This window comes from Mustela erminea, chromosome 5 (assembly GCF_009829155.1).
Source record: "Mustela erminea isolate mMusErm1 chromosome 5, mMusErm1.Pri, whole genome shotgun sequence".
NCBI classification, from domain to species: Eukaryota; Metazoa; Chordata; class Mammalia; order Carnivora; family Mustelidae; genus Mustela; species Mustela erminea.
The window spans coordinates 69,833,534-69,860,719 of NC_045618.1; the positions used below are offsets into that span (position 1 = coordinate 69,833,534).

General features: G+C 38.0%; 1 protein-coding gene across 10 annotated transcripts in view; it reads right to left on the reverse strand.

The window, feature by feature from the left end:
• Positions 1–27,186, reverse strand: part of ATP8B4 (ATPase phospholipid transporting 8B4 (putative)) — a 268,272-nt gene that overhangs the window by 98,674 nt on the left and 142,412 nt on the right. For 9 of the 10 annotated variants that reach the window (XM_032343682.1, XM_032343688.1, XM_032343683.1 and 6 more), the window contains 3 exons: positions 21,839–21,997; positions 15,486–15,574; positions 12,457–12,653 (listed from right to left, as the gene is read on the reverse strand). In XM_032343682.1, the coding sequence (XP_032199573.1) occupies positions 12,457–12,653; positions 15,486–15,574; positions 21,839–21,997 (445 nt within the window). The remainder of the gene's footprint in view (positions 1–12,456; positions 12,654–15,485; positions 15,575–21,838; positions 21,998–27,186) is intronic. The other variant, XM_032343690.1, reaches the window with a different exon arrangement.

The following is a 27,186-nucleotide window of genomic DNA, read 5'->3' on the forward strand; positions in this document are numbered from 1 at the left end:
CCCAGTAGAGATTTCCTAGGTAACCTAAGTTGGCATTTCTCTTATACCTTAGGAGAAAGTGACTATGATTAAAGATGTTTGTCAGAAAGAAGATCTAAAGAAATGTGTACATTGAGGACTTTCTCTCTAATATACTGTTTGATGTACTTTGCTTTGTCAAAAGAGATAAAAGCAGTAGCTCTATAAAGCATTAAGCAAACCATAATAGATACTGAGTAAATCTCAATATTGTAAATATAATTGTTACACTACTTTGCCCCTTTGCCAGGAAAAGAGCATTGCCTCAGGTTCTAGTGGTAATTTATGACTTTCCAACTCTAGAAGTGAAATTTCTATGGCCAAATGTATGAAATTTTAAAATCTCTGTCATATATAAGACTAAATCAATTTCTAAAAATGTTAACATTGTAAGTTTGTGCAATTAGGTTACTAAAATCATCATTTACTATGTATAATGTATATACATACACATCATAAAAATGTTACCAATTTATCACTTGTATTTTAATTTTGTTTCCATTATTTTTGCATGAAGAAGTTTTCTTTTTCATTGATCAAATTTATCAATTGTTTATAGTTTCTCTTTTAGGAATTTTGCTTAGATAGGATTTCCCTATGCCAAGATTATATATACAAATATCTTTATTTTTCTCCTGGTTCTTTACTGAATTTTCCCCCATTTAAATCCTTTTCACAGTTGGAATTTTTATAAATATGATGTACATACAAGGTGCTAATTTCCATTTTTATGAAGTTTTTTCATCATCATTTATTGAACAACAAATCCTTTCCCTTACTGTGTTGGGATGCTTACATGCCACCTATAAATTATATTCCTCACTAGAATCTACTCTAGGGATTTCAGTTTTATTCCTTAATATGTCACTTAGTGGGGGAGAAAAAGATAGTGGAGCTGTAAGTGGTCCTATTTCAAATGGTCCCCTGAATTGAGGTAGATATCTACCTGACCATTCTGAACACCCACGAAATCAGCCTGAGATGTAAGAAGATACATTTAGATCTCACAAACAGACTATCTCTGGCATTTGGTCTTGAGGTATGAAGTGGGGAGCTGTGAATTTTGTGGGTAGATATTGAAAGATAAATGGAAGTGGGGGAGCCTCTGGGATCCTGCACCTCTGGAGTACAAAAGGCTCCCATGCTGGGGACCAGGCACAGACTCACAGACTAGTAGCGGCAGGGAAAGGACTTTATGGCAACCCCCAGACTGAAACCTGGAGCTGCAGGGGAGTGCATGCAAATTGGGGGTGGCTATGAATTTTAGAAGCATAAAGGACAGAGATGCACCTGGACCTGGAAGCAAGGGCTAGGAGCACTGCTGTGGGATGCACAACCCAGGAATCTGCAGTTTTAACAGCACAGACAAAAACGGAGATAGTATGACATGGAGAGCTCAGTGGAAAGCAGATTGAGATCTCTCTGTTCTGAGACAGAGGTTTGGTTATGGTCACTTCTGCTCTGACTCTCAGAAGAGACACAAAAGCCTCAAAATACTGGTTTTCACTGAGCCCATCCCCACCCCGCCACGCAAAGGGGGTGGGGCAACTCTGCCCAAACAGGGTTGCCTGAGTAACAGCATGGCAGGCCCCTCCCCCAGAAGACAGGCTAGAAGAACAAGAGGAAGCCAACCCTAAGGTCCCTATAAAACAGGTGTATCTTATCCACTCATTTACCACTAAATAAGACTCATTTCCACTTGCATACAATGGAATATTATTTAGCCTTAAACAAAAGAATTGAATTATGATATAATGTTCCAACATAGATGGACCCATCTTGAAAAATGGTCCCTAAGTGAAATAAGTCAGACCCAAAAGGAAAATGCTGTCTATGAGGAAAATGTTCTCTCATATAAGGTACCTGTAGTAATGAAATACATAAAGACTGTTAGTAGATGCTACTTTCCAGTGGCTGGATAAAGCAAAATAAGAAGAGCTGATATTTAATGGGTACAGAATTTCAGCAGAGAGAGATGATAAAGTTTTAGAATGATGGTATTGATGGTTGCATAGCAATATGAAAGTACATAAAGCTACTGAACTGTTCATTTAAAATAGTAAATTGTCATATATTTTGAACCACAAAAAATAGTAAAATGTGTTTGTCGTTATCATTTTGTCAATAAAAAAAGTCCTTAGGAAAAAAGTACAAAGTCCATAATAGAAAAAAAAAAAAAAAACAGGTGCATCTTGCTTGGGTTGTGGTCAATAATTTGGACTCTGTACCTTCCCTCAACCACCCCTCAATAGAATGACTAAGAGAAGGAACCCCTAACATAGGAAAGATTCACAGACTGTGACCTCTGCCACAGAACTAATGGATATGGATATAAGGAAGCTGTCAGAAATAGACATCAGAGGGTTATAAAGACAATAGCTAGGATCAGGAAAACCATTAATGGCAACATAGATTCTCTAAGGGCAGAAATGAGAGCTAATCTGGCAGAACTTAAAAGTGCTATCAATGATATCCAATCTAATCTAGATGCTCTAACAGCTATGGTAAACAAGGCAGAAGAACTATTAAGTGATCTAAAAGACAAACTGATAGAAAAGAAGGAACAGGAGGAGGCCTGGAACAAACAGATTAAAATCCATGTAAACAGAGAAATAGATAGTAATATAGCAATAGTAAAAGAGAAATAATAGTAAAAGATAAATAATATTAAAGAGAAATAAATAACACCATGAAACGTTCCAACATCAGAATTATTGCAATCCCTGAGGGGGTGGAGAGAGAGAGAGGACTAGAAGACATATTTGAGCAAACTGTAGCTGAGAACTTCCCTAACCTGGGTAATGAAACAAGTATTCCTGTCCTAGAGGCAGAGAGGACCCCTCCCAAGATCAAGGAGAACAGAACAATGCCCTGCCATGTAATAGTAAAACTTGCAAATCTTAGAACTAAGGAAACCATCTCAAGGGCAGTTAGGGGGAAAAGATTCCTTACATACGAGGGAGGAACATCAAAATAACATCAGACCTGTCCATAGAGACCTGGCAACCTAGAAAGGGCTGGCAAGACATATTCAGGGTACTAAATGAGAAGAACATGCAGCCAACAATACTTTATCTGGCAAGGCTGTCATTCAGAACGGATGGAGAGATACAGAGCTTCCAGGACCAATAGAAACTGAAAGAATATGTGACCACTAAGTCAGCCCTATAAGAAATATTAAGGCAGCGGGCACCTGGGTGGCTCAGTGGGTTAAACCTCTGCCTTCGGCTCAGGTCATGATCTCAGGGTCCTGGGATCAAGCCCCGCATCGGGCTCTCTGCTCAGCAGGGAGCCTGCCTTCCCCCTCTCTCTCTGCCTGCCTCTCTGCCTACATGTGATTTCTGTCAAATAAATTAAAAAAAATTTTTAAAGAAATATTAAGGCGGGATGGCTTCTATAAAAGGACAAAGACCCCAAGAGTGATATAGAACAGAAATTTACAACATAGAAACAAGGACTTCACAGGCAACATGTGACAATAAAATCATATCTTTCAATAATCACTCTCAACGTAAACAGCCTAAATGCTCCCATAAAATGGCAGAGGGTTACAGATTGGATAAAAACACAGGACCCACCCATATGCTGTCTAGAAGAGATTCACTTTGAACCTAAAGATACATCCAGACTGAAAGTGAAGTGATGGAGAACCATCTTTCATGCTAATGGACCTCAAAAGAAAGCTGGGGTAGCAATTCTCATATCAGACAAATAAGATTTTAAGCTAAGACTGTAGTTAGAGATATAAAAGGACACTATGTATTCTTAAAGGGTCTACCCAACAAGAAGATCTAACAATTGTAAATATCTATGCCTCCAAAATGGGAGCAGCCAACTACACAAGCCAACTGTTAACCAAAATAAAGAAATATACTGATAATAATACATTAATAGTAAGAGACATCAACACTCCATTCTCAGCAATTGATAGAACATCTAAGCAAAAAATCAACAAAGAAATAAGAACTTTGAATGACACCCTGGACCAGATGGACCTCATGGATATATACAGACATTCAACTCTAAAACAACAGAATACTCACTCTTCTCAAGCGCACATGGAACTTTCTCCAGAATAGACAACATACAGGGTCAGAAATCATGTCTCAACTGATACCAAAAGACTGACATTATTCCCTCCATATTCTTATACCACAACTCTTTCAAACAGGACCTCAATAAGAAAAAAAAGTTTGGAAGAAATTCAAACACCTGAAAGTTAAGATGGTCCTGCTCAAGAATGTTTGGGTCAACTAGGAAATCAAAGAAGAACTTAAACAATTCATAGACACTAAAGAGAATGAAAATACACATCAGTCCAAAACCTACAGGATATGGCAAAGGCAGTCCTAAGGGGGAAATACATAGCCATCCAAGTCTCAGTGGAAAAAAAGAAAAGAAAAATCCCAAATACAGAAACTACCCTTAAACCTTAAAGAACCAGAGGATCAACAACAAATTGAGCCCAAATCATGCACAAGAAGGGAAATAATTAAGATCCTAGCAGAGATCAATGAATTAGAAATCAGAAATATGGTAGAACACATCAACAAAATTAGAAGCTGGTTCTTTGAAAAAATTAATAAGATTGATTACCCACTTGCCAGACTTATCCAAAAGAAAAGAGAAAGGACCCAATTAATAAAATTATTAACAAAAGGGAAGAGATCATGACTAACATCAAGAAAATAGAAACAATCACCAGAAATTATTATCAACAACTACATGCCAATAAATTAAGCAACCTAGAAGAAATGGATGCATTCCTGGAAACGTATAAATTTCCAAGACTGAAACAGGAAGAAACTGACAACCTGAATAGACCAATAACCAGTAACAAGATTGAAGCAGTGATCAAAAACCTCCCAAAAAACAAGAGTCCAGGACATGATGGATTCCCTGGGAAATTCTACCAAACATTCAAAGAAGAAATAATACCTACTCTCCTGAAGCTGTTTCAAAAAATAGAAACAGGGGCACCTGGGTGGCTTAGTGGGTTAGGCCGCTGCCTTTGGCTCAGGTCATGATCTCAGGGTCCTGGGATCGAGTCCCGCATCGGGCTCTCTGCTCAGCAGGGAGCCTGCTTCCTCCTCTCTCTCTCTGCCTGCCTCTCTGCCTACTTGTGGTCTCTCTCTGTCAAATAAATAAGTAAAATCTTTAAAAAAAAAAAGAATTAAAAAAAAACAAAAACAAAAACAAAAAATAGAAACAGAAAGAAAACATCCAGACTTATTCTATGATGTCAGTATTACCTTGATCCCAAAACCAGGCAAAGACCCCATTAAGAAGGAGAATTTCAGACCAATATCCCTGATGAATATGGATGCCAAAATTCCCAACAAGATCTTAGCTAATAGGATCCAACAGTACATTAAAAGGATTATCCATCATGACCAAGCGAGATTTATCCCTGGGATGCAAGAGTGGTTCAACATTCGCAAATCAATCAATGTGACAGAACATATTAATAAGAGGGGAGAGAAGAAACATATGGTCCTCTTAATTGATGCAGAAAAAGCATTTGACAAAATACAGCATCCTTTCTGATTAAAACCCTTCAGAGTATAGGATAGAGGGAACATTCCTCAATTTCATAAAATCCATCTATGAAAAATCCATAGTGAATATCATTATCAATGAGGAAAAGCTGGGAACCTTTCCCTTAGTATCAGGAACATGACAAGGATGCCGTCCCTCGCCACTATTGTTCAAGACAGTAGAAGAAGTCCTAGCCTCAGCAGACAGACAACAAAAAGAAATAAAAGGTATTTAAATAGGCAAAGAAGTCAAACACTCTCTCTTCACAGATGACATGACACTTTATGTGGAAAACCCAAAAGATTCTACCCCCAAATTATTAGAACTCATACAGAAATTCAGCAATATGGCAGGATATAAAACCAATGCACAGAAACTGGTTGCTTTTCTATACACTAACAATGTAACCATAGAAAGAGAAATTAAGGGATCAATTCCACTTACAATAGCACCAAAAACCACAAGATACTTAGGAATACACCTAACCAAAGAGGTAAAGGATCTATACTACAGAACACTTATGAAAGAAATTGAGGAAGATACAAAAAGATGGCAAAATAGTCCATGTTCATGGATTGGAAGAATAAGCATTGTTAAAATGTCTATCCTGGCCAGAGCAAGCTACACTTTCAGTGTCATCCCTATTAAAATACCATTGGCATTTTTCAAGGAGCTAGACCAAACAATCCTAAAACTTCTGTGAAACCAGAAAAGACCCAAATCACCAAGGGAATGTTGAAAAAGAAAAACAAAGCTTGGAGCATCACGTTGCCTGACTTCAAGCTATATTACAAAGCTGTGATCACCAAGACAGCATGGTATAGGCACAAAAACAGACACACAGACCAGTGGAACAGAACAGAGATTCCAGAAATGGACCTTCAATTCTGTGGTCAACTAATCTTTGACAAAGCAGGAAAAAATACCAAATGGGGAAAAAAAACAGTCTCTTCAATAAGTGGTGCTGGGAAAATGGGACAGCTACATATAGAAAAATGAAACTGGACCATTCTCTCACAGCATACACAAAGATAAACTCAATACAGATGAAAGACCTCAATGTGAGACAGGAATACATCAAAATCCTAAAGGAAATATAGGCAGTAACCTCTTCAACATCGGCCACAACAACTTTTTTCAAGACATGTCTCCAAAAGCAAGGAAAACAAAATTGAAAATGAACTTTTGGGACTTCATCAAGATAGATAACTTCTGCACAGCAAAGGAAACAGTCAACAAAACAATGAGGCAACCCACAGAATGGGAGAAGATATTTGCAAATGACTCTACAGATAAAGGGCTGGTATCCAAGATCTATAAAGAACTTCTCAAACTCCACACCCAAAAAACAAATAAGTCCAAAAATGGGTAGAAGACATGAACAGACACTTTTCCAATGAAAACGTACAAATGGCTAACAGATATATGAAAAAATGTTCATCCTCATTAGCCATCGGGGAAATTCAAATCCAGGCCTCATTGAGATACCACCTTACAGCAGTTAGAATGGCTAAAATTGACAATGGAAGAAACAACAAATATTGGAGAGCATGTGGAGAAAGGGGAACCCTCTTACACTGTTGGTGGGAATGCAAGTTGGTACAGCCACTTTGGAAAACAGTGTGGAGGTTCCTCAAAAAATTAAAAATAGAGCTATGTTATGACCCAGCAATTGCATTACTGGATATTTACCCCAAAGATATAGATGTAGTGAAAAAAAGGGCCATATGCACCCCAATGTGCATAGCAGTAATGTCCACAATAGCCAAACTGTGGAAAGAGATGAGATGCCCTTCAACAGATACATGGATAAAGAAGATGTGGTGTGTTTGTGTGTGTGTGTGTGTGTGTGTGTGTGTGTGTGTGTTTATAAAGAAGATGTGGTGTGTGCATGTATGTATATATATATATATATATATATATATATATATATATATACACACACACACATGTGTGCACATGCATACACACACACACACACACACACATACATGGAATATTACTCAGCCATCAGAAAGGATGAATACCCAACTTTTACATTAACATGGAGGAGATTAACATGGAGGAGATTATGCTGAGTGAAATAAGTCAAACAGAGAATGTCAATTATCATATGATTTCACTTATTTGTGAAACATAGGAAATAGCATAGAGGACGTGAGGAGAAGGAAGGGAAAAATGAAGGCAAGGGGGATTAGAGGAGGGAGACAAATCAAGAGAGACTATGGACTCCAAGAAACAAACTGAGGATTTTGGGGGGGATGGGTTAGCCCGATGATGGGTATTAAGGAGGGCACGTATTGGGGCGCCTGGGTGGCTCAGTGTGTTAAACCACTGCCTTTGGCTCAGGTCATGATCTCAGGGTCCTGGGATCGAGTCCCGCATCGGGCTCTCTGCTCAGCAGGGAGCCTGCTTCCCTTCCTCTCTCTCTGCCGGCCTCTCTGCCTACTTGTGATCTCTGTCAAATAAATAAAATCTTTAAAAAAAAAAGGAGGGCACGTATTGCATGGAGCAAGGGGTGTTATACACAGCTAATGAATTACTGCATACTACATCAAAAACTAATGATGTACTGTATGGTGGCTAACAGAACATAATAAAAAAAAGGAAAAAATACATCTCTTATTTTCCTTATTGCATCTTTATAAAATTTGGCAATACCTGGGAGGATGTAGGAACACTTAGTTTCTTTAAAAATTCTTAGCTATAATTACTCACCTATTCTTACTGATAGAATCAATGTGTTCATTTACGCAAACTTTAGAATCAATGTATCAGCTTTCTCATAAAACTTATTTGAGATTTGTATTAAGTGTACATTAAAATTATAATTATTGGAAAAGACCTAATATTTTAATATATCAATGCCACTTCAAGGAGAAGGATAAATCTTTATAGTAATTCAATTTTGAAATTGGTATTATGTAATAAAATACCTCTATTGGTAAAGAATTTTAGTTTAGTTTTGATTTGCCTTTGTTTTTTATATAAGTCTACACCATAGCTTGATAGATATGTTCCTGCACATTGTATCTTTTTATTGATGAGATCATTGTTTAAATTGTTGTTGACCTAAAGGAAAGTTTTTTTTTAACATTAAAAGCTTTTCCTGATAGTAAGAAATGTGATTATGACACAAAATCAGACATTTAAATGAATTATCTTACTAAGAGACTCACAGGATTATTCCATTGGATTTCCTAAGTCTGTAATCACATTGACTATACTCTTACTTTCTAATAGAGTTATTATCATTTCAGGTTCATGACATCTCTTCACTGATATTTTGCTATACGTCTTAGTACATTAACAAGGTCATCCAGAAGAGTTTAACACAGTAATGACAATAGCAAAGACCCATTTCTGATCTTAATGGGAATTAAGCTTTGGTTTTCTCATCTGTAAAGTGAGAACATTTATAGTGGCTTGATTATGCTAACTCTGAACATTTGTCTTCCTGAAGACAAAAGATGAAACCAAAATCCTTTCTAGCATTACATTCTATGCTCCTGATATTTCCCTTTCCAAAAGTGGTATGGTGCCCATTCATTTTTGACCTATTTAAATGGTAACACTTTTTTTTCACCTAAACTAAAAACCACACTATGACTATGTAGAATCCTACAATATAAAAATAAAGTCATATTCTGAATTTGTTTATATATTTTCCTTTTATAGTTTACCCATCTATGCTCCCCTCTTCTCCTCCACACACACATACTTCCTTGTAAATTCCTTGCTAGCTTTTCTGTCTCGGCTGTTTTCCTTATTCCATTCACTTAAAAAAAAAAAAAAATTAGCACTTATAGTGGACCAAGCATAGTGCTTTACCTGTAATAAGCAGTCCATCAGTGCTGAATGGATGAATCCTGGCCTTCTATTCCCTAATTTCACCAGTAAGGACATTAAGACCGAGAAGTTAAGTGACTAACCAAAGATCACACAAATCATCAACCACCGAGCTTCAGAATTCAGACATTCGATAAAGCCAATGCTGACCTGACCTTAAGAATGGCATTACGAAGGTAACTGTACAAACAATATGAAGCTTTCATCTTTCAGAAGTAAGAGAGCTCCCTGAAAACTCAAAGCAAAATGAATACAATAGCATCTGATCCTTCTGTACCACACTTCAAACCAATGGAAGTCCTGCAAATTAATTTGGACTCTTAGATCTTAAAATAGTGTGTGAAGAGGAAGGGTATCCTTTTTATTTGGGAAAGAGGATTTGGGAGAGTCACAGTGGAACATTCAGCTCTTTGTCTTGTCATGGCAGAAAAAAGGAGACAAACGTTCAGAGTTAGCATAAATATCAAGTGCTAGTGTTTTCTGCCTGAATGCTCAAAGAGCAAGGCTTATGATTCCACCCATTCTGTGGCTAAACAAGCAAAGTCGAAATGAATTCCTATTGCTTTGGGAAAAAAAAAATCTAATTCCTTGGGAGTACATGGCTGCATTTCTTATGATGATGTATTAAAAAAACTGTAGCTGGGTATGCTTTAATACTACAGATAAACAAACTGACAGCACCGAAATATTTTAACAACATCAACACCCTCTGTTCATGTGGAATTGTTAACCATTCAAAGTAAATTCAACACTTTTACCCTCGAGTGACATTCAGTCCTAATTTATTCTTTATACCTAGTTGAAAGCCTAGAGGAAGATTTTATAGAAGGCCTCCCTTCCAAAGAGAAAAACGTGAGGGTTCTCTTCTTGTAGGTCTCAGTCTTTAGGACTGAGCAGCCTGAAATTCCTTGGAATGCTCCTCCCCTCGTGTTCAGATCAGAATCACTGCTCTTGTTTGTTGAGAGGAAAGTTCCCATTTACCCTCATCATTAGTATGCCTTACAACAAGTACAGAGCTCTAGACTCTTTTCCTTCTCTTCATATCTTCACTGAGTAATAAACCAGACACCATTTAGGGAGAGAAGAAAAACACAGTACCAAGTGTCAGAAGTTGTGCTTTGGATCTTGGTTCTATCCCTAATCAGCCCCATGAGCCTGTACAAATAATCTCATTTCTGAAAGAAGTTGAGCAGTAACTACTTTAGAAGGTTGTTGGGAGGCATAAGTAAGATAAAGTATATGGAAGCACTTTATATAAAATATTAAATGTTATCTGGGTAAGGTGGTATTATTTGGAGCAGACAAGAACTCAGATCAATTACTTTAATCCTGCCATTTCACTGAGCAACACATAGTTCATAAACAAACTAAGGCACAGAAAAGCCAAGTGCTTTCTTCAAGGTCACACAGCTATTTGTGGTCATGCCAAAACCAGAACCTGGGTTTGAACTATTCCACTTGGGTTTTCTTTTCATTACTGCAAGAGACACATTAGAAGGAAAAGGAAAGCTAACCTGGGAATCTAGCCTTGACCTCTACAACACCAATCTTTCAAATCATTAAGTGAAAAATGCCAACGCACTTCAAAGAAAGAACATGCAGAGAATATACTTCCTTTGTGAGGACATATGAAACTGCACATGTACAGATGGTAAGCCACCATGAGCATTTATGGTCCGTTTAGGACATAAAAGGAAAGCTATAAAAGCTGACCGTAGCTCTTCTGGCAAAGAGCAGGATTTACTACAGACTTTATAATTGGATACAAGCATGAGAGGTCCTCGGAATCAAAGATGAGCCAGTAGGATACAGCTTAAATAGAGCCTGCTCTGACCACAGCTCCAGAAGGCCCAGAGCAATTTGCGGTGTTGTGGCCACATGCCACTACTTCAAGTAAATTTCCCACAAGTTGACATTTCAGTTTCCTGACTGCTATCCAAAACAAGGGTGGATTTTGTGCATTGAACTTCCCTTGCTTCATCATGGCCAGGATTTTGGAAAGAGAGAAAAAGAAGCTTGTAAAAATTAGTGGGGATTTAGAGCCGGTAATTTTTTTGTATTGTTAAAGTTCTGGTGATGAGGGATGTCAAACAACCATGTCTCACCCTGGCTCCAGTGCCTTTGAGATAGTCTGGCGCAATCTTGGTAGGATTAGGATCAAAAGTATCCCAGCTACACACTCTTGGGCCACCTTCTAAGCCTTATCAAATACACACACACAAATACACATATATATGTGCCTATACAGTATTACGTGTGTGTGTGTGTGTGTGTGTGTGTGTGTGTGTGTATGGAGAGACAGAGAGACAAAAGAGAGAGAAAAAGAGAGGTCATTTTAGCTCTTTTTTGTGAGACCAAATCTAGAAATGACAGATGGTGTTGTGGTGGGAGGTATGACTCATACTTATTTAACAATGGACAAGTGCTACCAACTGTATTTCAACTTCTTTATGTTATAGTTACAATAATAGGAAAAATTAACATTTCTCAAGCTCTTACGATGTGTCATTCTTTTAAGAGCTTTATAGTTTGTTTACTCTTTACTATTAAGTAAAATGCTATGTTCTTTTCTTTTAAAATCAGGAAACTGAAGACTAGAAGGTGAAATAACTTGCCCAATGACATGGAGTTACTAAGTGGTGGAACAGAATCCAAATCTGAGTATCGGGAGCCAGACTAGTGGCAGGGAGTCACCATCAGAATAGAGGTCCCCAAGTATTCTTCCATTTCTTACCCTATATCAACCCATTTCTAACTGATCAGGTTGCATGAAACACTGCAGTCCATCTTTCCAAAGAATAAGATCCCTAAGAAACCAGATCAAATCAAGGATAAAACAAAATGCATTTACTATAATTTGAAAATGTAAAAGTTAAGCAGATTAAGCAGTTTAGTTGCCTGATTTGTAACAGATGTAGCAGATCATAAGCAGTTAAAGCAAGACTTCCACCACACTGTCATCATTTTAAAACAAAAATGATTACAGAGCATGATTATGCACAATGGTCTTTTGACAAAGTGGCTTACCTATAGTATAAATTCTCATCTTACCTCACATATAATGAAATGGGTACAACTGTATTGAGGATTATAATATATGACCAGAATGTTAAGAATCCTGAGAAAACAGAGTTCTTCTCTCCTTCATTCCAAAAGAGGAAAGTTCTGAATTGGTCTCCAACTTGATTCTCCCAGATTGAATTTCCTATTGCAAGAATAATTCCCAGGCATACCAGAAACCCAAAAATCTGAAATGAGAATAGAAGTCTGGCTAAGGTTAACTTGAACCCAAAACTCATCATCCCAACACAATACCGTTATACTCCTAATTCCAAGAAAAGGTCATTTGAAAAGACAGACAAAGCTCTTCTTACTTATCATTAATCATACAAGTAAAATTCAATATTTTTATGTTGGAACTTGGTTAAATATTTTACATGCATTTTCTCACTTAATTCTCCCACTGATTGTCTGAGATAGGGACAATCATTATTCACAGGTTAAGAATCAAAAACAGAACAAAATAAAACAGAAGCACAGAAATATTATAACTCATCCATGGTCACAAAGCCAATAAATTCACACCCTTGATTTGTGATGAGTGCATATACTTAAGTGGCTTAAGTAAAGAAGGTCATATGTCCTGATTTGCCCTGGTGTGCCCCAGTTTGTATCTGTTGTCCAGATGTCATACTAATTGTGCTTTCTCCTTTCCCCTTCAAAACTGTCCCTGTTTGAATTATAAATTATATGGTCACCCAAGGCATAAAAGCAAAAGGAAGAAAATATCAGGGATAAAGAATAATCTGAGACTAGTCAAGACTCTTGGCCACAGATCTAGCTACACAATCCTTATTTACAGTCCACAAGAAAAAGAAGGATTAATTAAAATACAGCATGGCGTGTATATTTTTTCTTTTGAGATTTAAAAATAGTGGGAAGCAATCTGAAAACTGATAGCCAACTCTTAAATTGGGATTAGTATCAGGATTAGCAAAGCAAACATTTTGGAGGCGTCTAGAAAGAGAGCAAGGTTCGCTCAAATGCCAGCGTTGGAAAGGAAAGACACAAAGTCAGTGAATAGGTAAGACCTGAGCCGAACAAGGGATTCAGGGGACTTTGTTTTGCCAAGTGTCATACTGTGTTAAGAGACAAGACCAACCTCTGTTGAGGGAGGAGTGGCGCTAGGGAATAGAAATGTATTGAACTTATTTCCTTTTTTCTCTAAGAAGGAATATTCTGGCATTCTAGGACTACTTTCCTCTTTATTCATTCATGAACAAAATATACATGTAGAAGACATTTATGTAGAAAAAAAAAATATGGAAAAACCTGACTTACAAGTACCTTAGAAAACCATGTGTTAGAGAAAAGTAGAATTGTAAATTCCTGAAATCCTACCAATTTAACACCTGTATCATGGTATCCTCTTTTATTTCAATGATTAATACTACAAATTAATTGAAGTGAATTACTTTAAGAGCATTAAAACCGGTGGTACTTGGCATTAAATGCCCTAAGTAGGATGGACTCAGTTTCTAATTCTCCAGTGGATTATTTGATTTTCTAGTATGAAAGCTGGGATAGTCTCTCCTTCACAATCAGGCTATAGGCTTACCTATAGTATAAATTCTCATTTATACTTACTGTGTGGTGGATATACATACAATTTCCATGCAAGCCCAGAAGTGGGATTAGGGCCATTTAAATAGGGAATTCTAGGAAGGGACACAAGCTAAGCACGTCCCCTTGGCCCTGGAGTCTCTGCCCCAAGGGGATGGGTATGGTGGGAGTAAAGCCCAGTTCTGAGGACACCAAATGTAAAACACAGAGCCTGTCCAGTATTTTGTGCCCAGTAAGAGTTCATGTCCTTTTCCTGTTTCTCTGTGCACTTTATATTTTTTGTAAATATTCATAACATAAAATGACCATTTTAACTACTTTTAAGTGTACAGTTTAGTGATATTAAGTACATTCTCACTGTTGTGTGTATTTTAGGTAGGTATTTTGTTACATATCATGTTATCTAGGTTCAAAAATAATGACAATTTCAATATTTATTGTTATTTTAATGTTTGATTGATATAATATTAAATATTAATATATTAAAAAAAAAAAGAGTTCATGTCCTTCTTTCTTTATTCAGAGTCCCGCTATCTTATATCAGTTAGGCAAATAAATATATAGTGAGCCCAGACTCTTTATAATTGATTGTGAGTCTGCGATTGGGGTGGCGGGGGGGCTTGGTTCAAAGTCACTGTCCTCATATTTAAAGTCAATGTCTTCCAACTTAATTCCAATATAAGGAGGCAAAGCAGTATTACACAAAAAGTCAGATAACAATCAGATGCACAGCGTGAGGAAGCACAAGATTAACTGACAAAAGTGTAGCATGCAAGGAATAGTCAACTGTCTGATAAATGGATGATAGGAAAAAAATTTCAAAAAATGCAGAAAAGAACAAAAATTCAGAGGAAAGAAATAATCCCATGTTAAGGAGGTTCAGAAGTTTTGCAAAGGAGGAAAACTGTGACCTGGGCCTTAGAAGACTCATAAGCAGAACCAGCTACACAATTTGTGGAGCCCAGTGCAAAATGAAAATACGGGACCCCTTGTTCAAAAATTACTGATAATTTCTACATGGCAACAGGTGAATAAACCAAGTATGAGGCCCATTTGAGTGGGGAACCTGTGTAATTACACAGATCACATATCCATGAAGCCAGCTCCATCCGCAAGCTATGTTGAGAAGACATGAGCAAAAGACAACAAAAGGACCGAACTATCTCAAAAATAATGTTTTCTTTTTTAAAAACAAATACTTGAAACATGGAGAACTTGCAAGACCATGACAGCCTCCATAAATACTATCTTCCCTCTCATGAAAAATTCCACCCATGGTTGTGAAATTATAATCTAGAAAGTAGAGGGCAATATAACTAGGCCCCAGAAGCAAAATCACCAAAAACAAATTACACAAAAAGAATGAAGATTTCTGAAAGAATTCCCAGCCATATGTAAGAAATATATTAAAATAAAAATGACAAGTGTTTTCCCCTAATTTTGTTATAGTATCTTACCCATAGTACTAGAGTATTCAACAGTTTATCAATGCTTGTCCTCTTAAACTTTGTCTTACCGCTGTTCTGCATTAATTTTGTGTCAGGACCTGCCAAGAAAAATTAAATAGCAACTTTAAAACGATTTAATGATTTATTACTACCATTAGTATTTCTTATCATGTCAAATGTTCCTGAAAGGAGAATAACATGTTTTTCAAAATAATGTAACTTTTATTAAGAACATGGGCCATTTTTAAGTTATATAAGATTCTCAACTGGTAGCTTAGTAACAACCCTGGAGACTGCAAGAGAATGGGTCTCCTTGGAATAGGACAAATCCAGATAGAACCTGCAGCTGAAACGTTTGAGAAATGCTATTTTTTCAAAAAGCTGTGTATGGCTGTGGTTTTAGTTGAAGAAATGAAAGGTAACAGGCCAATCCAAGTGAGGAATAATTTGACATGTTAAAAATAATGCAGTAATAAACATAACTCGGAACAATGAGATCAAAAATAGAAAGTTAAAATCAGCAATCAAATTCTGGATCTGTTTCTCAAAAAGATCTGAGGTGCCTTTATGGAGAAACTAGAATAAATGCAAACAATAAATACATCAGCAAATAAGTTAAACCTTTATTGTATATTGCACAGTGTGCAGATAATATACATTTTTTGTAAGGGCAGGAATTGAATCTTATGTTAGCTTTATTTCAGATAAATGCATTTTCTCATTTTCATTAAGTCCCTTGCTCAAGTAATTCTTCTTTAATTTTTTAATTTTTATTAACATATAATGTATTATTAGTCCCAGGGGTATAGGTCTGTGAATTGTCAGGTTTATACTCACAGCACTCACCATAGCACATACCCTCCCCAATGTCCATAACCCAACCACCCTCTCCCTACCCCCATCCCCTGGCAACCCTCAGTTTGTTTTGTGAGATTAAGAGTCTTACGGTTTGTCTCCCTCCCGATCCCATCTTGTTTCATTTATTTCTTTCCTACCCCCTCAAATCCCCCACATTGCCTCTAAACTTCCTCATATCAGGGAGATCATATGATAATTGTCTTTCTCTGACCGACTTATTTCACTAAGCATGATACCCTCTAGTTCCATCCACGTCGTCGTAAATGGCAAGATTTCATTTCTTTTGATGGCTGCATCGTATTCCACTGTCAGGTAATTCTAAGAATTATTATTATCTGCCTTCGAGTTAGATAACTAGATGATTAACAAAAGAGAGTATTAGAATATATTGCTAAGGAAATTCCACTAAATGGAAGCAATTAAACTTTAGTTATATCTGATTCCTCTATTGTTCCTCTCCACATCATCTTCTCCTTATTGTCATCAATCCATGTAGCCATTTAATATAGGGGAGAGGAAAACTGAAAGAATTAAAGGAGAGAGGCACATGTAAAATTTTATCCCATCCTAAAAGTCAGGGAAGAATGAGCACATCCTTAGAAGACTTTCATTTACTTAAAATACAAATGGAAGCAAGGACTGGGGTCTCATAAAATTCAGTCTGAAGATGAAATTATACCCCACTGTCCTATTCCCAACTACTGCTGTGTAAAGGAGACCACCCACATTTTCTCAGAATTGTTTATTAAAATCATATGGACACTGAGGGTGGGAAACATTTCTTGTATGGTAAAGATCATAAAGGGCAAATGAAGTTTGTGATTGGTAAAAGCTGAAATACTCAAAGACCCCAGTTTTGTACTAAAATTTTATATTTCTTAGGCATACCTATACACACAGAGCAGCAGAGAACACACCTAGGGGTTTTTAATCATTTGTCTAAATCTATCTACAGATGCTGATTCACACATCTCTTCTTCCACTCATAGCCACAGATCTTGAAAGAATTTCTGTACTCAGCAGCCTCTGTTTTCTCAGCTCCTACTTATTACTCAGCCTAGTTTCAGATCTAGTGTTATTATCAAAACTCTCCATACCCCACCCAACCCCCAGTGACCTACTCATTCAAGGACCTGCTATTTACCAACCTTACAAATACCATGGGCAATCCTGAACTTTTCAAACTACACACACACACACACATCTGTTTGAAAAACCTAACAATTTCTTCCCAGTGCTCTTAGGATAAAGATCAAAGTTCTGGATACAGACCACAAGGCTCTTTATGGTCCAGATCCTATCCACATCTCTCATCACATGTCTATCTATATTGTCCGTGTTCTCTGTACTCCACACTGGCCTTAAATTGTGTTTTTGTTTTTGTTTTTTTAACCTCAACATTTTCAGTCCTGATACAGGGACATTGTCCACGATGTGACTTTTAATTAGCTTGCTCTTTCTCTTTATATTCCTCTATGACAAACTCGTTTGAGTACATGTTCTTTTCTTTTCTTTTTTTTTTTTTCAGAGCACTTATCTCAGTTTGAGGTTATATATTCATTACAACAAATATCTGAGATTAAGGTCTCTTACTTCTACTGGAGTCAAACGACAGGAGTGAATGGACTTCATTTGTCTTTGCTCACATTCTTAATCAGAAATTAATAAGAAGTATATTGCCTGCCACATAGTATGCACTCAATAAATAGTTGATAAATTTATTAAGTACCTGCTATGTTTTTAGGTGATGTACAGATATGCTTTTCATCTATTATCTCAATTAATGCTTAATATAATCCAATTAATTAGGTATTATTACCCTTAATTCACTAATAATGACACAAACTTAAAGTATTTAAGTAATTTGCCTGAGGTTTCTTGTCTAGTAAGTATCAGAACCAGAATTCAAACCCAGATATAGCTACCTCGGAAGTTCTTTGCTCTTTGTCACTATTTTAAAAACTATATGAAATGCTCCATTAATTCATTAATTCATGGACTCATTCAATCAATGTGTATTTAAGACTACGACTCATTCAGATTCCAAACAGGAAATAGATGACACACTGGAAAAGGATAACTGGAGAAAAAAAAAAATTTCAAAAGGGACTCTACAAAACTGTGGGTGGTGTTGCAAGGGAAGAAAACGTTCATGCAGTAACCAAAGACTTAGAAGCAATCACGATGTTTCTCTATCTAAGCTAGAAGGGAGTGGTTACTGGACCCTAAGGGACAGTATAGAGTTTGCAGCCTTTAAGAAAGAGTGACTTTAACAATTATATGATCTCTTGGATAAGAGGAATTTGAGAGGCAGGGTGGGGGCTTGTGGGAGGTAGGGAAGGAAAAATGAAACAAGATGGGATCAGGAGGGAGACAAACATAAGAGGCTCTTAATCTCAGAAAACAAACTGAGGGTTGCTAGAGCGAAGGGCAGTGGGAGGGATGGAGAGTCTGGGTGATGGACGTTGGGGAGGGTATGGGCTATGGTGAGTTCTGTGAAATGATTCACAGACCTGTGCCCCTGGGGTAAATAATACAATGTATGCTAATAAATAATAAAATAAAACTCACATTTCCAAACTCAAAAGAGAAAGAAAGAAAGGAAGGAAGGAAGGAAGGAAGGAAGTGACTTTAGATTGAGGTACCCAGTCAGCCTGAAGTGACTACTTCCGGAGGAAGTCTGGGGGAATAAATACCAGGATCTCAGTCTACTTTCTACCTTTGACCTCTTTCCACGAGAATAGAAAGCCTAACTACAATGACAGAGCCTAACTACAAGTCAAAATTCAAGGAAACCTCTTAGTGTAAACCATACAAATCAGCTTCCCAAGGCAGAAAGAAGAGTGAAAAAATGGGACAGTAGACCTGGAGGGGCAAATGAAAAACATCCAACAAAAAAATCTACTGTACTGGTGCTGACTCCCATGAATTTCTTAAATAAAGACATCTCCTCCACTCAGAAACAAGACTTCCTCCTCTCTTGAGCGAAAGAAAAGCTATTACTAGGGAGGCATGGCCTGGCTGTTAATGCATATTGGACCCTTGCAAATTATAGATTTGTAGAGTAAACGCTGTCTATGTCAACTATATTCCTTACACAATCCTTAGTGATAGTTATAATAAGAGTAATAGAGAAAGAATAGTTAATAAGTCATTTAAGATAACCCTGTCTATGTCAACTATATTCCTTACACAATCCTTAGTGATAGTTATAATAAGAGTAATAGAGAAAGAATAGTTAATAAGTCATTTAAGATAACTTTCATAAGATCTAAGTGTTCACCTGGAACTAGTTCTCCAAATTAGATGTCCTAAGATTTGGAGGTTCTGAGACACTCATCTGTTCAAATCTGACATTGACCAAACCAACCATTCCTCTACCTGTCACTGTTCTAGCTAAGCTTTCTGTTAACATTCATGCCCAGACTAAAGTCAATGCAGGCATTCTCTGCTTTATAAATATCTGCCTCATGAAGAACATCTAATCCATAACACAAAAAGCAGAGGATATTCCCCCACCTCTGCCTGCCAAGATCCAAAGAGCAGTACATCAGACCAATCCTCAGTCTTTGAAGCAGGCAGTGCACTCAGAATTGATGCTGGATGGAAGAAGAAGGAAAGGAGAGAAAGTAGTATTTGTCAAGCATCCTCTGCCATATGAATGTTCTTCCTGAGTCTTCACAGTGACTCTCTAATGCGCTCATTATCCCCATGTTATAGCAGAAGAAACTAAAGCTTGGGAAGTTTAAGTAACTAAGGCTTAACATCCTACAGCTGGTAAACAAATCTGAACCCAGCTCTGTCCAATCCTACTTCTGGGAGCTTTCTGATACACTTCTTGAGGAGGGGAGGGGGACCTGTTCAGTTTACCATCCCACTTCCTTCTATGTAGGCGCATTCTCCCAGAACAAAACTTATGCAGAAGTACATGGCCCCTGAGTGGCTCACACAGCTGTCCTAATGTTACATGCTGTAATTGAGCCATAGTCCTGAATTAGTCATTCTAAGCAAGTTCACAAAAATGTAAACACAACATTGAGCTATAACCCATTCCTGGGATGAAGCCCCCCCGCCAGCCAACTTCTGTGATGACAGGAACCAAACTAGGAGAACCCTTCCCACTAAAGGAGTTTCAAAAATTCTCCCCCTTCTTATGTGCGAAGATAAGTGGAGGCTAATATCTAAGCCTAGCTCTTTTTCTTACTGCAAGAAAGATGCAAATAAGAAAATATGTGACCATAGGTTTACTTCCCTAATGAGTAAAAACATCTGATAAGCAAATCATGAAAGCAGATGCATCCCCAGATAAAAGCCCATATCCTGCCATCCTTCTAGGGATTTCTCAAGACCTTACAATGGCAATACCCCAAGCAGGGAGAGCCTTGCTGAAACCCACAGCTGAGAGTATTTAGGAGAAATTGAGAGGACTTTTCTAGGTTTGGAACACTTTTGAGTCTTTAATAAACATTTGTTGTTGTTGAGGAAAGTCAGTTAGGGAAAACATTCCAATTCTGATTGCACATATAGTCAATGGACCCAAAAACACATCTTAATTTGATGTCATAATAAACAGGATTTTTAAAAATCAAGGGCTGGCAATGGAAGCCATGAGTACAATCTGAGTGGCTTTATGTAATGAAGCTACTGTAAGCTTCCTTCGCAGAAGAATGCCACCTTGGGCCTGTAGAGATAAAGTCAAGACAGGAAAAGTGGCCAGCAGGAAGAGTAAAAGGCACTTTCGCTCCCTCCCAGCCTCCTACCCCCTCCCCTCTGTCCTGCACAGTCTTTCCAGGCCCCACTGTGCTGCTGACAAATAGTAGAAGAAGCTACAGAGTATAAACAGAAATGATTGCAGGATCTCCAAGAAATCTCTTCCAAAAGGGTCGCTTGACCTCTGCAAACTACAAAATTAACAGCAGAGCAATGTGGGGCGGGGGGGCTTCTTTCACACACTTCCCCCACTTTAAAGGCAGATAGATTCATTATACATGATGGGAGTGATAGAGATGAAGTTCAAGAAAGAGAAATTAAACAGTATCTAGCAACTACCAAGCAACTGAAGCCCAAGCACCCCTTAAGAATGGGTTCCTGGGCGCACCTGGGTGGCTCAGTGGGTTAAAGCCTCTGCCTTCAGCTCGGGTCATGAACTCAGGGTCCTGGGATCAAGCCCCCCAGTGTGCTCTCTGCTCAGGGGGAGCCTGCTTCTCTTCCTCTCTCTCGGCCTGCCTCTCTGCCTACTTGTGATCTCTCTCTGTCAAAAAAATAAATAAAATCTTAAAAAAAAAAAAAAAAAAGGGTTCCTAATGCCAGTGGTTCCTCACACAGCAGCCCCCACCCAGTCCAGACTATTTCCAGGGCAGTGGTGCTACCCTCTGCTATCAGCCCAGAGCAGCACCTTGAGTGGAACAAAAGCACCTTCCTCATCCAACCTGGAGAGGTGAAGACCGCCCAGGCACACCTCAGGACAGGCTCCCCCATAACCAACCCGGGGCAGTCAGCGGTACCTGCAAAAATAACCATTCCAAAACACCAGCTGGTATTTCTCAGGATGCAGCCCCTCAGGATTACATTCTCATTGTTGAGTGTGTGCTTGCTGTCCTTCCAGGAGAGAACTCCCACGAATTTATCTAATTTGTTGTTGGGCGCCTCACAGACAACAACCCCTGTAAAATAAAAAACAAAAATGAAACCCTGTTTATGACTGACCTCAAACTCTCTTTAGCAGTCCACCATACTGTGTTACCACCCTCCTTCTAATACACAGCATATTTTTACTTTCCTTCTCTTTTTGACAGGGCAATGCTATGTATACAAGACTGTGCTAGAAAAAATAAGCTTGGTGGTGGCGGGGGTGGCAAGCGGGGGCAGTCTTCTGGAGGGCAGGGGTACAAAGATGGAAATCTATCAAGAGTTGTAACACAGCTTTCTGCACTTTCCAAGTAAGAATGAAAAACTTGAGAGCCATGGATTTTTTTTCCTTAAATAAAAATCACTCCCTCTACGTCTAGTTTGCAGCAATGATTTCTGAAAACATAAAGCAGGGATTATCTTAAAAGTTTTTCTTCCTCTCTTTTTACTTAATGTGAATTTTCAAATAGGTTAAGATGGCACACTTCCAGCTTCACAACCAAAGTTAATTAGGTCTTTCTAGGCTCATCATCAATAATTCGGGGGTGGGGGAGGGGGTCCTATGATGTTCCTCCCCCTGGAAACCTGGGCCTTGTATGCCACATGTGTCTGAGAATGCATGTGATTCCTTTCAGCTGTTGTATGCTTCTTATCTTGATTAGATGCAGAGTTCTGGGGACCCTCAAAGCTACCATATAACTTGTCCCAACCTGGCCAGAAGACATTTCTAGTTTTTTTTTAATTCCAGGCCCATTCCAAACCAAGGGTATGCCCATTCCAAATCAATAAATCAATTCGTTCCATTATTACAATAAGAAAATACACTTTCAGAGTAGGAGTTCTTTTGACAGAAAGCGAAACCAGAAATAATGTTGCAGGGACCCTGTCACAACCTAAAACTATTAGATTAAATACGTTTGCATTACAAATGGTTGGGGTTAAACTTTCATAAGAAATGAGCACTAAGACTTGAAAGACAGAGGGAGAGATGAAGGAAAAGAGGAAGGAATAAAAAAAGAAGGCAGTGGATAGATCCAGATGGGCTCAAACACAACTCAGGGGTGAGATTAGCACCTCTCAAGAACAATAAAAATACATGGATTTAATCAAACCCAAAAGTACAAGTTGGAACCTGAAAAATGACATTTGAAACTTAAGAAAGAAGTCTTCAGCACTGACTGAAGAGAAAGGAGACCAGCCCACCCTAGAGACGCTCTGTAGTACTCACACCACTGACTGAGCACCTGAACTTAGGGGTTTACATGGACACCCTTCCTTCCTGCAATGGTATTTGTTCCTTTTAAAGCTCTTAGAGGTGACAGCAGCCAGTTTTCACATGGCCTGATCACTCCTGACCAACCAGATCACTAACATTGGATCTTGAATGAAAAATATAAAAACAAACAAGAAACAAAAAGGAGTGAAGGACTCCAGCCCTTAGGACTACTTTTTCCAAACTCCATTTTCCCTTCCCCAGTTGTAACAAAATTGCTGCCTAAACAGCCCCAACTCAACAACATTCTCTGGCAACTTCCCAGACATCTACCAGTAAATCAGAGTGCTGGCAAGAGGATGTGGGCAAGGCTAGACAACCTGTACAAAGTCATTCTTCATATAAAGGGATGTAGTTAAATTCTGGTTGCTCCCATTATAGCCTATCACTCATATTAAAAAGTAAATTGAGATTGATTTCAGCTGGCCCAACTTGTTTGGACAATTAGGTTGTGGAAGAGGGGATTTTTCTTCTAAATTCTAAGAATTCGTTACCTTTTTCTTCTTGACCAATAATTTTAATTCTTAAAAATTGCAGAAGCTTAAATTTAATATCACCAGCAAAACCTACAAAAATATTGGATGATAGCAACCCTTAGAACTTATTCTAGTTTCTGACCAAAGACTCAATTTCTCAAGTCTTCAAAGTTGGTCACCAATAGATAAATAAATAAATAAAAATGTGTTTTCTGCAAAAACAACATGATACCCAGGCCCTGCCAAAAGGAATATAAGAAACAGGCTCATTTGGTCATTTTTATTGTCGCAAGCAGTGACTGACATGGAGACAAATACAGCCTTGAACATGTTGGCTCACTCCTCCCTAGCCTCAAGGCTCATCCACTTCTGGCCTGACACCAAGGGTGTGGTTCTAGACAGGAACAGGCAGTAAGGCCAAAGTGTTCTGCCTAAGCTCTTGAAGGCCAAGCCCCAATTCAGGCTTTCTCAAAGAGTGTAGTCCCACTGATTTAAGTACTAAATACAGACCCTGGTCAAAACAAAATGGGTGGGGGGGACAAAGCCAAACTACATATTTTGTCTTCAGAAGTGCTCAGCCTCCCCTTTCTTGGGCTTGTTAGCGTCCAACACTTCCAAACTTCTATTCTTCCCTTTTCTAAGAAAGAGTGACTCGTTTCCTCTGAAGGGAGCACTGTATTCATTTCTGTATTCCATAACTTACCAGAATGACTACACAATAAATATTTGTTGGAGAGACGGGAAAAAAAATTCATATGGCTTTACGAGAAGTACGGAAATGAGAGGGGAGCTAGAGTAGATCTAAGATAAATGAAAGAAGTGGGTATATTTCCATGGTAATAATGACAAAGAGGACTGGAAGGCCTAATAGCCTCACCATCTTGGGAGGCTTAGGTTGATCTAACTCTAAAAAGATACAAATAGATCTGGAGACAAAAGTGAAAACCTTTAAAGTGCATTAGAAGCAATCAAATACATACTCTAACCATAAAGCACAATAAGGAGTAGGGGAAAACTTAAGACCCTTCTACCTTTTCCTAATAGTATCCTAGAAGAATTAGAGGCAGTAAACAGTTTGACAATGGATGAGAAGACCGTTTAGGAAAAACGGCATTTTCTCTCAGACAGTTGTTCACTGAAAACATGACTTTGTGCTCTAAACATCTTAAATGGGAGATAAAGCAAATGGGAAAAAATCATGTCAATAACGAAAAAGAAATATCATCAAACTACCTTGTTTACTTGTTTGCCCCCTGAAGAGAACAGACAAGAAAGCAGAGATCAAGTCACTCAGTTCACAATCACACCGAAATGTTCTAGGTCCATCCTAAACAAAATTCACAAGATATCATTCTCAACCTCCCTCAGCACTCTATACTGAGTCCTCTGGGTTTGGGGTTGATTATCAGCCTATCAACCTTCTTCAGCTAGAGCATTATCTCAAAGTGGAAATCTATAGTTTATCATGAAAATGGAACTCAGTACCCAATACTCCATCATTTTCCAGAGAAGCTGGCTTTATTTCTTTCTATGTATTATTATTAACAATATTTCTTGCTTATCTGCATGGCAACTCTTTAATAAGGCAAATTATCTATTGAACAAGACATCATCATCATTGCCACAAGAGTTTCTCCAGTCAAGAGTTTCTCAGAGTTTAAAAGAATGCCCATTATTGTTGCTCTAATGATGTGATAAATATATATATATTTTTTCTTACAAAGAAGAGTATCACCTTTCTATTCTCTAAAGCCTCTTCATTCTTCAAACTTCAAGCTTCAGCCACCCATCATTGCTACCATAATTGCCATATAAATGCTAGCAGTAAAGAGAGAAGTTATTAGTTGGGCTGTGCTTCTGTCCAGGTGAATGGGAAAGTGTCTAGTAAGTAAAAAGTCTTAAGATGTTAATCAAGCTTTTTTTTTTTTTAACCAAAAAGACATGCTTGTGTTTGTGTATTTGAATTACACACATGCTATTCTTTAGAAAGGACCACAAAATACACAAAGATTCCTGAAATAAAGAGTCAACCTTTCCCTGATTCAGAACTCAGTTTTAAGAGTCATACAAAATATGTAAACTTGTCATAAGCTGCAAAAAAACAGATCCTAGTCCAGTCAGTAAGAATATGCAACAGATTCTTAAACACATTTGGACAATTTACATCTAGGGCTTTCCCCAAGGCATAAAAATGTCCAGTTTATAAATGCATAATTGACAACTATCTCCAGTTACTTATTTATAAAAACCTTTTCTATCTGCGTAAGACTTTAACATGAAAAATTGAGGCTCACTCTATTTTTATACTTGTTCTAATATCAGATCAAGTTTTTTTCTTACAAAATTTAACAATGTATCAGTTATTTCCTGATGTTTTCAATAAATGAAAATATTTATGTGACAATTTTTTAAATAAAAAGGTTTACCTACCAAAACTCAAAACTATCTTGTATGTACTCTCCTTTATTTGGCCAACTCTTCTATACTATCTTGTCAGGAATCCTGACATTCAAGATCACTGAGAACATTGCTGCTCTTTAAAAATATGATGCCATCTGAGTCCTGGATGGACTGGATCTCTGGTAATTAATTTTGTATCCTTAGATTCAGAGTATTCTTAAAATTTATTTCTTATCCTGATCCTAGCTAAGTTGTCATGCTAATCCCCTCCCTCTCCAATGCTGCCTTTTTTTTTTAAGATTTTATTTATTTATTTGACAGACAGAGATCACAAGTAGGCTGAGAGGCAGGCAGAGAGGCAGGCAGAAAGAGGGAGAGGAGGAAACAGGCTCTCTGCTCAGCAGAGATTCGGGACTTGATCCCAGGACCCTGGGATCATGACCTGAGCCAAAGACAGAGGCTTTAACCCACTGAGCCACCCAGGTGCCCCCCAATGCTGCCTTTCTTATAGTTTACAGCCTCTTATGGCCTTCCATAGTATAGGCTTTGCCAGCAATCTTCGGTTCATGTTCTGGCTCCTTCACTTAGTCACCATGTGGCATTGGAAAAAGCATTCAATGTATCTGAATCTCGGATTCCTCGCCCATAACCTGGAGGTAATAATAATCTCTTCATCTCAGAGTTATAAGGATTTCATAAGATAATGTGTGCAGTTACTTAGCACAGTGCCTCGTGTCAATCTCATGCTGAAGGACTGAGAACTTTAGGACCTTTACCTAATTAAAGGCTTCTTTGGGAACGAGGATTTATTCAAGTCTGTCTTCACTGTCTTTGGGCTCTATGAATGCAAGGCCTGAGTCTGTCTTATCAACCACTGTATCTGCAGGCTTAGCTAATACCTTGTCATCATGTTAAAGATACATTTACTAAGTAAATGAACAGGTAGGTGACTGAGAGAATGAATGAAAGAAAAGAACGAATGAAAGCCCTAAGGAAGCCACCAGCAAGACGCTATCCTTGGGTTTGGGTGCAAAGGTGGGAAGCGAGGGAGACTCACAAGGGATATCCTAAGGCC